The following is an 11,474-nucleotide window of genomic DNA, read 5'->3' on the forward strand; positions in this document are numbered from 1 at the left end:
TCAATAAAACGAGCCCGCCTGAAGAGTTAACTCCCTTTTGTTCTCTGCCAGCCTGAGCTGTTGTTGTGCTGTTGAAACTTGTTAAGAGTAATGTAAAAATAGGTATGGTAGGTGAGTTTTGGGGTACCCTTTACTTTTTTCCACACGTAGTTCACTTTTCCCTAGGATAATTGGTTTGTGCCACCTATTTGTTTTGGTGAAGCTCTTTTTTTAGATAAGCTAGTTAAGCCTTTTTTTTTTTTTGGCATTTTGTTTTCAGCGGTGGAGATTAGTCAGGCCTAGTTTTGTTCTATTTTTGTTTGGCACGGCCAGTTTGTCCTGTCTTCTCCATCATTTCGAGAACCTTGTTTGCAAGTCCCTGAGTTGAAAATAAAATCATTTTTCACTTCTGACTCCTTCAAATTATTCGGTTGTGTCATCGTCGCCGCCTATCCCTTAGACTTAAAAAAGGGATGTAACAATGGCAATTTTCATCACAGGTGTGGATGATTGGTGGCTGTACTGCATCATCTTTGTACATAGCAAATGTGTTTTTTATTTGTTTCAATGCAACCAGTAGATGGTGTAAGATGACATTCACCTTTCTATGATAGACTCGGCATGTTCTTGCACAGTGGTATGTGAATCACTCAGTCTGCTCCAACAGCACCCTCTAGTGTATAATGTACTACCATCTACTGCATATGAATACATGCTTGTGTCTGGAATTAGTGTGTAAAGTTTTATTAAAAATCAACCTAATTTCAAACTTCTAGTATTTGACAGCTGGAAATGATGAAAATGTTCAGTATTGAATCATTCCAAGTTGTTTTTTTTATGAGACTTTCCAAAACTGATTTTGCATATTCCAAAAATATCTCTGAATGATCATTACATCCATAAAGGTCTAACAAAGACACAGTTTGTAAAGTAGACTGGACCTTACCCTGAATATGAAATAAAGGTCAGTGACTTCCTTATTATTCAAATTTGCACAATCATGCAAATGATACAGTAGACTAAGATACAGCAACAAGGGCAAGCACTACAGATCTACTTACCCCCCAATGCAGATCGATCTGGTATTACATGCAGATATGTTTTGAGGTATCTGCTGCTCAGACTTGGAAAAAATGTCATTTGAACTTAATATCTTTCATATCAACTTCTGGACAGCAGCACAGGCCTCACTGCCAACAGTCTTTGACAATGTATTTAGTAAAAATAGGCCCTTTTCATAGCAGCCATTTGTCATTACATGTCATAGCAGGGTGAACTCAGGTGTAATTGATCAAATTAATGATGGTCCAGTTCTAGTTTGTGTGTCACAGTCAGCCAGCATGCACAATACCCGGCCCTGGTATCAGAGCCATTCTGACAAGGCCCAGGTGAGCTCAATCAATCTGCCGACCCTGCTGAGGTCGGCCAGGGCAGCCTCCAAGACAGGGGAGGGGCGTCACTGCAATAGCTACTGTTATTAATTACACCTGTGTTTATGGTGCCTTCAAATGAAACTCGTGTGGCTACGCTGTTCAGACAGGACTCCAACACAAACTACACAGAAGCACCAAAACCGCAAAGTTATATCTAGTGAAGTCCATCTAGCAAAACAGTGTTGGCCGCGGTCGGAGAACACAGGGGAGAACGTAGATTTGGTCTCCAGGGCCGGAGTCTCTGCTCCTCTGCCTGCCTGCCTTCACTCAGCTCGCTCCACCTCTAGACGTGCGTGCGCGCACACTACACACTGCAGAAGAGTTAGTTTAGCTCTGAGAATATCTAGTGAATGTACAGTGGACGTTTGTGCAGAAATAACTGCTGCAGCTCCTCCAGACCAACAGAGGTTTTCCGTGTCTTGTGAAGTGACGGGGCTCCGCAACGAGAAACGTTATCGTCTCCGGCCGCGGTCGGGAGGCTGAGGCAGGAAAAGCCAGCACTAGGATCATCAGTGATTCATGGAGAGACCTCCGTCTGGTCAGCTAACATTACTGCCAAGCAGGTGAAATATAGAGTGATATTGTGGTTTTAGCTGACGTGTGTCGCCTCTCTGTTTTGAGCGATGCTCGTTCATGTCTATTTAGAGCGAGCACAAGCGCGAGTCCGACGCTGACTTCCGTTGACTGAACAGTCACAGGTGTCGTTGTTAACAAGCATTTCTGATTCTTACAAACAGTCCCTTTAACTTATTTTGGACTGAAAAATGTACTTTCATGGCCACCGCCATTTATGACAACGTCAAAAAACACGTCACAACTCCTGGAAACTTACCACTTACGATGTTGTGAATACCACAAGAGGGGGGGGGGGGGGGCGTTCATATGGATTCATCTCGTGAACACGGTAAACACGCCCCTATTTGAAGGCACCATTACCCTCCAATGACATGTCAAAATGTCTGCTGTGAAAAGGGCCTGTGTAGTGTGTGTGTTTTAATTCAGGCTAACTGACCCGTTAATGTTATTGAGGTTTTCCCCCACAACATTAGTGTGTGTGTGTGTGTGTGTTTGTGTGGTGTTAGAAACATCGTGCACAGGAAATCAAAATGGCACACAAAAGGCTGTTGTATGGTATCTCTCTCTCTCTCTCTCTCTCTCTCTCTCTCTCTCTCTCTCTCTCTCTCTCTCTCTGGCCTGTGTGCACTCAGATGCAGCAGCTGAGAGATCAGTGAGATCAGTGTCTACTACAGAGTCAAGCTTTTAGGGTTGCAACAGCGACCAAGCACCTGCTGACAGATACAGTGTGAACATCCAGAGTCTGTGGGCACATCATGGGAAACTGCACTTCAGGGTAGGTAATCATCCTTTTAGATGCAAATATAGCAGAGGGCACTCTTACATGTCACAAAGTCATTTTTCAGCAGGTGGTAATTACGTTCACCTGGACGTACTGCGTATACTGAAAACCTTAAAACAAGAATTAGAAGAAAATGCAAGACAATTTAAAAAAAAAAATGATTTGAAAGAGCTGGAAGCTGCTTGTTTAAAGGAAACAGTGTTGTCAAGCAGCTTCTGCATTTGCTTCAGCGAGGAAATAGTGGTGATAAGAACAGACTCAGCCAGCATCAAAAATAAAGAATTGTCAGTACAGCATTACCGTGTGTGTTGTTATAACATGATGTGAGATGTGGACCGAGAAGCATAAAAAGTTATTTACTGTTAGTCGCTGACCGTTGGTCATAGACAGTCATGAATTGCATATGTACAGTGTTTCCTGTTGCAGCACACGTTAAACTGTCAAGGAAACACTGCTGCAGGGTAAAACCTACACCTCTAAACAGCTGTTGTAGAAATTACTTGATGTTTGATATGATGTTTTATTATTTAAAAGATAATTTAACATTTTCAGACATTTTATTTATCCCACATTAATGGGTTTTATTGTTCTGTTTATTGCTCTGGATGATTGTGTCCTTACTGTGGTCTCATTCTCCTGTCAGGATAAAGAAGAAAAGGAAAGGTAAAAGTACTTTTATGACAGTATTTATAATATTTAGCATACTTTTATACAGACTTTATATATATTTACATTTTCTCTTTCAGGGGATCCTGAACCACATGGAAAATGCAGCACAGATAATAAGGTAGACCTGCCCACATCAATGTTGGGTCTATTTTTGTTGAGCATGAATCTTCACAGCTATCACATCCGGCCTTTCATCTGATATGGTCGATTTGCATACTGGGTAAAAATTAAAGTGTGAGGCCTCTGTTGTAAAATAAACTGTGAGGCTGTTTATTTCATACACAGGAAGTCATAACCACTGACCACATAAAAAGACATGCCGGTTGCAGTAGCGCTGTGTGAACAAGTCATGATGTATGTCATAAATTCTGTTCAGGAATTGCATCTCACTCTCTGTTTATCTCATGACAGCCTAGCGAGGATGTAACGTATGCCTCTATTGACCACAGCAGTACCAAAGGATCAAGTAGAACCAAACCCACCACTGAAGATGATTGTGACTATGCAATAGTTTATGTCCCGGCAGCACTTCAACCTGAAACTGTGTCTGTGTCATCTAAAGACGAATGCGCAGACGACTATGTGCTCATGGGGTAAACAGGAACTTCGTTCGGGCTATTGCAAGAGGCAGGATTCGTAGATGATATCACAAAGAGGAGAAAGTGTCTCTTGATCTTCAATAAAGAAACTGTGACAAAATGAAAAACAAGCAGACACCTACAGTCAACAGCAGCTGCAAGCCTCAAAATGTTTCACTCCACTTCTGAGGTAGCCTAACCTCAAGTGTGAACACAACTGTGGTGTTCCTTCCACGAAAAGACAAAACCTCCATCACATCTGTCGAACTTTTATATTATAGCATCTTTTAAACAATTCTGATTGCATACACTTTTGTTTGCAGAAAAATAATTCAACAAAATTGGTGTATCCGCTGAGAAGTTGTGACATTCCCATAATATCTGTAAGTAAGTCAGATGAAACTGAACTTTCCCAAATTAATACTACATGTTCTAAGCAGTATGTAATGTGTTCACACTGGAAAAGTGACAAAATAGAGTCAACTCAAAGCGGGCAGAATGTGTAACCTACTACATACAGTCAATTTTTGAATATGCTGTTGATGGATCCTATTCTCCCACAATGCAATGCACAAAGGAAATGGAGGTTCAGCTCACAGCTGGAAAAAAATTGAAGGTGTTAAATTCGATATCCAGAGCATTACTATAGCAGCAAACAACTATGTGTTATGTAAAGATATAGATGAGTAATGTCTACCTGAGCAGAGAATGAAGTCACTCTCCCTCTGTGTGTTGTAATCAGTTTCTCTGTGCTTTGTTGACATAACCGGGCCGCTCATGCATGTGAGCGTGCCCCACTGGCTCTCTTCACTTCTCTCCTATGGCGGTTGCAACTGATAATACCGCCCCGACCAACGGCACCGTCGCGGAAGCGTACAGCACCCACCCCCCTGTTCCTCCCTAGGTTAACACTGTTATCTCTGTTGACCGTTGTTGGCACTTTTAGCGCTGTTAGCATCGTTAGCTGCGAGCCGCCGTCGCCATGTTGAGAGCCATTGAGAGGCAATAGCAATGCTCCTGATCTCGTATTTAGCACCTTTAAAAGGAAATTGTGGGTGTTGGTGAAATAACTCCAAATAAAGTAAATCTCAGGAAAAGCATTTTGCTTTCTCTTTGTGAAGTTAAATTTACTGTCTAGCTTTCCAAAGTCACAGTTTAGTTGACATCTGATGTTGCCTGTATTGTGTAATTTCGTGTTAGTATGAAATGGTGAAGTATACTTTGATGATTATAGTACATGCTGTATAGAATTAGTATCTAGTATGAATTTTGGATTTGGCTTTGGTGTTTGGGCTTGAGCATTTTTTGCCACTCATGTATGAAGTTATATCTGTTTTGAACGTCTCCAAAACGAATCCAGTAGCTTCTGACAAACTAGTAATTGTTAGTTACCTGAATGACTGAGAGTTTTAATCCTAATCTTAAAGCCACTATGTGTTAAATTTTGAAATTATTTTGATATGTTTTTCTTTGTAGAAAAAACTAAATCAGCTTGTAAGCGGTGTTTGTGCGGGTGAATGTTTTTTCCACCATGAAAGGAAAATAACAGCAGTTATGAAACCCTGTAAACAGAGAGTGAACACTGATGAAGAAGCACAGTGGCTTTGTAGTCAGGATGGCTAATATGAGTACATCTGCTGTCTCTCTATTATTTTCTACAGCAGATAAAAAGTTGATCTTTAGTCTGTTTTTGTCGAAACAGAGCTACTCCAGCTTTAACCAAAGTTTCAGTTGCAGAAACTTAACCCCACGTTAAATTGCCTCAACCAAAAATGTTTATGTGCCCAAATTTAAAATGCACCTCAACTGTTTGCACGATAAAATGACAAAATTGTGTGTGCAATCTGTGCCATTGTCACATTATCCAATCCATGATGGAAGAATGTAATGTTTATGTAATATTGTTCACACCATACACCTTAATCTGCTTTCCAGAGTTTGTCAAAAAACATTGCTCCTGAGAACTACTGCACACCAACCAAATATACTACAAATTCGAGAATTTTTATTTTTCATGTTTTGTATGTGAATACAGAAAATGTGTACGTTTTTTCCTCTATGTCTGTATCAACCTACAGGATTATTTATGTTTGACTGGAAGCATATGAAATAGTAGAGTGGTGTAATTCATTGTAAATTGTGTTTGTTTCAGTCATTTATTGATTTTGTTTTTATTGATTAAAATGACTTTTAACACTTTTGCTCATTGTTCTGTTGAACTAATCAACCAAATTGCTCAAAACGTTTGCAAGAAGAAGTCGTGAGGTTCTTTGCCACATTTCAGAGGAAATCATGTTGATGTGTTCACCAGAAGTGGACAAGTGTCATGTCCTGTGGCAGAAATTAATGTATCAGGTTCCTCTTTTCTGTTCATAAGTGTGAGGGTATAGACACATTATAGTGGCTGCAGTCTACCATTTAATAGCAGAAGTCTGAACTCTGTCTGTGTATAAAGTGGATTATCTCCCCAATCACATTAATTAGGAGCCCAGTAGGAAGGCATCTCTTAGTGATTAGGAAGATTTATTACATCCTGCACAAGCTGTTTCAATGTACATGTGGGCACTCAGACTGCATATTATTAGTATTATTCAGGACTGTGACACTTGTTCATGTTGATGGACTATGTTCTGATCTCCGCCAGTAGATGGCAGAACAGTCACTTGTTCCTGTTTCCATTTCCTATCTATGTTTCAGTTTCTTCAGAAATGGGTTAACTCGGAAAATCATTAAACCGGTGACAAAAGGTGAATGTTCAACCAAGTGTCAGTTTGCTGCATGTCTATAAAGGATGTAAAAGCCATCTTGACATTACTTTTTTTTTTTTATATTAACCACGTCGGTTAAAAAAAAAAAGCACATCCTGTACTTGTTTACTTTTTCTTGCGTGCTATTTTTAGTGTTTTTTTTTATTTTGTAGAGAGAATGAAATCAGTGTGTCCAAATGTGTGTTTAATACACGCAATTACATAATTACACATTAAGACATGAATACTTCACATAATCTTGCCATCATTATCTTGAGGCAATTTTACACCAGGGTTCAAGTCAAGTCAAGTCAATTTTATTTGTACAGCCCAATATCACAAATCACAAATTTGCCTCAGAGTGTTTAACAATCTGTACAGGATACGACACCCTCTGTCCTTTACAGTGTGACTCTCTCATCGGATGAGGTTGACTTCACCAAGAATCCATTCAAATGTGAGCATCTCTTTACAGTTTATCTATAAATATGTGTTATAATAATAATTATGATAATGATGATCATATAATTCCAGCCCATTTCGTGACAACATCAAAAGTCCTGTAACTTGGCGTGCTGAATCCGGCTGCTCTTTGCATTTGTAGTTATTAGTAATGTTCTCCATGACACCCACACACAGAGTGGGCTGCATGTGCTGTGCATGAGAGCCAGTGTGGGACAGCAGGTACATCCCCTGTTCCATCAGTCAAGAGTTTAGTTTTAGGTCAGAATTAACCTGAGAGTCTTCCCTCTCTTATCGGAAGTCTTCATCTCACTCTCCTCTCTCTCTTTACTATTACCTCATTTCTCAGTTTCACAGCCTTCAGTTTCCCACAACGATGTGCATTTCAGTGTGTGAGCGTGATGCATGTGCAGGAGTTCATGTGAACAAATCTGCAGATGAGTTATAGATAGAGTTTACACGTTGAACATAGCTGGCATAGGGCTCCACTTCCTCCACGTCGTCTAGCTGTAAAAAAAAACAGAGAGGTGTCATGGACGGAGCTTAACACTGTGCAGTAAAACACGTTCAACTATAAAGTGCAGGCATACAGGAAGATTACCCACCGGTGGAGATTTGGATGGAGGGGTCACGGACTGTCGGCATCGCCTGGCAAAAAGGTAGATACACAAATTGGCTCAGTGATTCAACAAAAAAAAGCTTACAAGTAGTCATTTTAAGTCATCAAATGAAAAGTCTCACCTCAATGTTATTAGTTTCTTTATGGCAAAAAATAAAGATCCTGCCAAAATCACAACTATTACCACAATAATGACGTACAGCCAAGGAAAATAACCTGCAGAGAGAGAGTGAAGATGAAAAGTTTGTTAATAATCTGCTGGACATCAATACAGCACAATGATATAACTGCACTATAATGTAAAACAAATTAAATATTTAATCTTATGCTATCCACTCTGCAAAAGCCTGACCTTTTTCATATTTTAGTGGCAAAACCAACAGCTTTTCCCTTTCCCAATATGGGTGCCTGATAGCACAGCTCAGATTAGCTGTGTCCATTCCCTCGAGGAGCTCCAGGCGACTTTCTACTGTAATATATCCATCTGAGCTATTTGTTTCCACAGTCAATATGTTTCCCATATGACTCCAGCTGATGTTGGCAGCAGGTTTTCCTCTTTCAGCTTTGCACACTGCCGTCATCTCACTGCCCATAGGCTCTAAATAGGCTGATATCTTGGGAGGAGCTGGGCGAGGGAAGACAAAACAGGAGAAATGAGACTCACAGAATACTTGCTGTAGTTCAGCCAAATCACAGAAAATTTATTTAAACTTGCACATAGTAACTATGCAATTAGTTTTAATTTGCTTGTCTAATAGTATAAAATAGTTCCAGATGAACATTGTCGACAGTAAGGCCATTAAGGAACAGGGACGTTGTGTCTAGAAAGGCCTATCACTATCGGGGTCAGAGATTTTCAGAGCAGCAGCAGAAAAAAAATTCCATTATGCCCCCATTTTTCAGTGGAAAGGGGTTTTGTAGACTTGTAAATGTTTCAAAATCTAAGCAAGTAAAACAGAAATTGCTGTTATATACATTTTTTGAGTGTGATTTGGGTGACCCTTTAAGAAGTTAACCTTATTCTTGAAATCATCTATCCTTGTAAGGAGGAAAGTCCTACCTATGATATCCACGTGGATCACGTAGTGGTCGTTTCCCCCTGAGTAAACCGAATTACACTTGTAGACCCCCACGTCACGCTCTGAGAAGTTTGGGATGTGCAGGTATGACAGATTTCTGGATGTGTTTCGGAGTGATTTGCCATCTTTGCAGTGGTCATCGCTTCTACCACTATCAGAGGAGATCACACATGGCTTCATGGATTTCATTTCTATTGTCCAGACAACAAACATCATCTTATTCCATGTCTTATTGCCACATGTCAGGTTGGCTCCACTCCCAAGGTTGAAAGCTGCATTTGAGCTGACAGCTGGAAAAAACAAAAGAATAGTTGTATTATTTATGCACAAAGTGGTTATGTTGATTAAATGGTTTGGGTTTATTCTGTTATAAAACAATATACAGTGTGCATGTCCTAATATTAGCAACACATGCAAAAGAAGAAAAGCGCATGGGACATGGACGTGCAAACTCATAAAATTTAATCAAATTTAATTTAATTTAATTTAATTTAATTTAAATGGCATGCAACACAAATACATTTAGGCATGAGCTTGTAGGATAAACACATATTTATAAAATAAATCATATAGCATTTGATAACTATCAGTCTAACATGATTATAATATGATTTTTTTTTTCAAATAAACTCAAACCCATAAACTATGATCCTTCAAAATAAAATGGTAATGATGCAAGACTAACAAAATATAAACATGTATTTTAAGAGTTACTGAATGACAAAAGTTTTGTAATTACTTTTTCAAAGTGGTCAAATTAATATTTCATAATTACATTCTAAAATAACCTAAAAATGATGACTAAACCTTACTTCTTCAGCAATAACATGTTTTTTTTTTATTATTTCAATTAATTTCAACTAAAAAAAGTACTTAATGTTTTAAATAATCATCATAAGGAAAGGGAGGATGTTCAACTCCCTGCGTCTTCACTAGTCTTACTTTACCCTGCCTAATATTCATAGTCTTATCTAATATTTTACTCATACTGCAAAATGGCTTGAGAGAAAAGAGGGAAATGAATTTACCATAAACTTTGCTGGAGTTCACAAAAGTGCTTTGGTTAGTTCCTGATAGAGCTGGAGGTGGATGTGAGGGAAAAGTTAGTAAAAACATTTTTTTTGTCAGTCAGAAAGTAGCAGTTAGTGATTCATTTGAAGTGTTCAATCAGCAGAGGAACAATTAATAAGGTGATTTGTTATGTTATTGGTTATTTAGTTTAGTTAGTTAGTTAAGGTGTGAAGCGATACGATTAAAACCAGTCTGACATGACCAACTGCAGCAGGGTTAAATCACAGACAGGTGTGACAGAAACTGCACTATTTGCTGTCTTTAGCTTTAATAAAACAAAAAGCATAGCATATAAGAGGTAAATGTTATTGTCATAATCTCCCCCATGTGCCTGCCTACACTGGAAGAAGCTCATGACATTGGCATTGCTATTTCAAAGAAATTCATTGGAAAATTCAGGGTTCATCGACTGACTTTCACATAAGTGTTACGTGGGGTCTGGGAATTGTTTACTTCTGACAGCTGTACGCAAAACATAATGCACGAGGTGGGGTGGCAAAACCACAGATCTCACACAGAAGCGTCACCTCCAACTATCAGAGACCACCCGTGGGGGGAAAAAAGCTCAGTCATAGCGTGTTACCCTGATCTGAAATCATGATTTCCACTGAAGAAGCAGCGTGCTGCTTGTTCATTCAGAAAATATGGGGCAACCTTCTCATACATGTGTTATGGAAGATTTCGCTCCCTTGTAAGCTTCTGCATTAACACACCACCGAGCATGTTCTTTCCACTGCCTGTCTAGTGTCACTGTGAGTCACACCACACACAATTCAACAGAAATCAAAGAGCAGCTAACCACTTACAGTTTACTACTCCTACAAATATTATCAACATGACACAGATTATACAGTAATGATCTATATCATTATGGCTGCAAGCAAACATTTTTAGTATAAAGTACCACAAATGACACATTTTACAGTATAAAAAAGATGAATTTGCAGTTGTGACATATACAGTTAGTATCTACGAAGAGAACTCCTCACAAGGTAAATCTTTGGGGGAGGTTTTGTGCACCTCTAAATAACCATCTAAAAGCTGTATCTAACCAAGGCTAAACATTAGTACAATGTGTAAATGTTCAAACCTGCATCCACCCTCCATGCTTCAGACAACAAGAAGATGACGGCAGCATACATCCACACCATGTCCCTCATCTCCAGTTGTCTTCAGGTTCCTCTGTAAACTGGCAACCAGTAAGAAACACATCAAGTCTTTAACTAAATCGTCAGTCCTGAACGCTGTCTACATCGAACTTAGTTGCGTATGTTTTGCCTGGGCTATCATGCCATTTACCCTAATTTCACTTTCTCTATTTAAACCGAATGAGCTCAGTGTTGGAGTAAAACAAGTTCTCCACCCCATCCAGACAAACTGAACATCCTTGACACCCTTCATGATAAAGACATATAAAGGACATGTGACTAACTAATCCCTCCCTTCCTCTTTATCTTCCCCCCATCTCCAAACCGCTTTC

At 39.3% G+C, this 11,474-nt stretch overlaps 2 protein-coding genes across 4 annotated transcripts; one reads left to right on the forward strand and one right to left on the reverse strand.

Moving 5' to 3' along the window:
* The first annotated feature begins 31 nt into the window (after nucleotides 1-31).
* Nucleotides 32-6,217, forward strand: LOC141782545 (uncharacterized). Of its 2 annotated transcripts, XM_074659072.1 has the most exons (5): nucleotides 32-111; nucleotides 2,621-2,763; nucleotides 3,413-3,432; nucleotides 3,516-3,556; nucleotides 3,850-6,217. In XM_074659072.1, exons 2-5 carry the CDS (start codon nucleotides 2,744-2,746, stop codon nucleotides 4,033-4,035), a joined length of 267 nt encoding a protein of 88 aa, XP_074515173.1. In that variant the 5' UTR covers nucleotides 32-111; nucleotides 2,621-2,743; the 3' UTR covers nucleotides 4,036-6,217. The 2 variants fall into 2 exon arrangements, with proteins under 2 accessions (XP_074515173.1, XP_074515172.1); XM_074659071.1 differs by lacking the exon at nucleotides 32-111 and having other exon boundaries at nucleotides 2,601-2,763.
* Nucleotides 6,218-7,064: 847 nt separating this feature from the next.
* LOC141782543 (cell surface glycoprotein CD200 receptor 1) lies at nucleotides 7,065-11,474 on the reverse strand. Of its 2 annotated transcripts, XM_074659067.1 has the most exons (7): nucleotides 11,294-11,474; nucleotides 11,085-11,183; nucleotides 8,905-9,213; nucleotides 8,197-8,469; nucleotides 7,967-8,060; nucleotides 7,816-7,873; nucleotides 7,065-7,732 (listed from the first exon to the last, which is right to left on the reverse strand). In XM_074659067.1, the coding sequence occupies exons 2-7, from the start codon at nucleotides 11,152-11,154 to the stop codon at nucleotides 7,643-7,645; spliced, it is 894 nt and encodes a 297-aa protein (XP_074515168.1). In that variant the 5' UTR covers nucleotides 11,155-11,183; nucleotides 11,294-11,474; the 3' UTR covers nucleotides 7,065-7,642. The 2 variants fall into 2 exon arrangements, with proteins under 2 accessions (XP_074515168.1, XP_074515169.1); XM_074659068.1 differs by having other exon boundaries at nucleotides 7,831-7,873; nucleotides 11,085-11,465.

This window comes from Sebastes fasciatus, chromosome 14 (genome assembly GCF_043250625.1).
Source record: "Sebastes fasciatus isolate fSebFas1 chromosome 14, fSebFas1.pri, whole genome shotgun sequence".
NCBI classification, from domain to species: Eukaryota; Metazoa; Chordata; class Actinopteri; order Perciformes; family Sebastidae; genus Sebastes; species Sebastes fasciatus.

Bases quoted from the DNA above. Each gene is read 5' to 3' on its own strand.
- LOC141782545 (XM_074659072.1), top strand. From the start codon at position 2,744: ATGGGAAACTGCACTTCAGG. The intron at 2,764-3,412 runs GTAGGTAATCAT...TTCTCCTGTCAG, and splicing joins ATGGGAAACTGCACTTCAGG to GATAAAGAAGAAAAGGAAAG. The intron at 3,557-3,849 runs GTAGACCTGCCC...ATCTCATGACAG, and splicing joins AATGCAGCACAGATAATAAG to CCTAGCGAGGATGTAACGTA.
- LOC141782543 (XM_074659067.1), bottom strand. From the start codon at position 11,154: ATGAGGGACATGGTGTGGATGTATGCTGCCGTCATCTTCTTGTTGTCT. The intron at 7,874-7,966 runs GTGAGACTTTTC...CCTTTTTGCCAG, and splicing joins AAGAAACTAATAACATTGAG to GCGATGCCGACAGTCCGTGA. The intron at 7,733-7,815 runs GTATGCCTGCAC...TTTTTTTTACAG, and splicing joins CACCGGTGGGTAATCTTCCT to CTAGACGACGTGGAGGAAGT.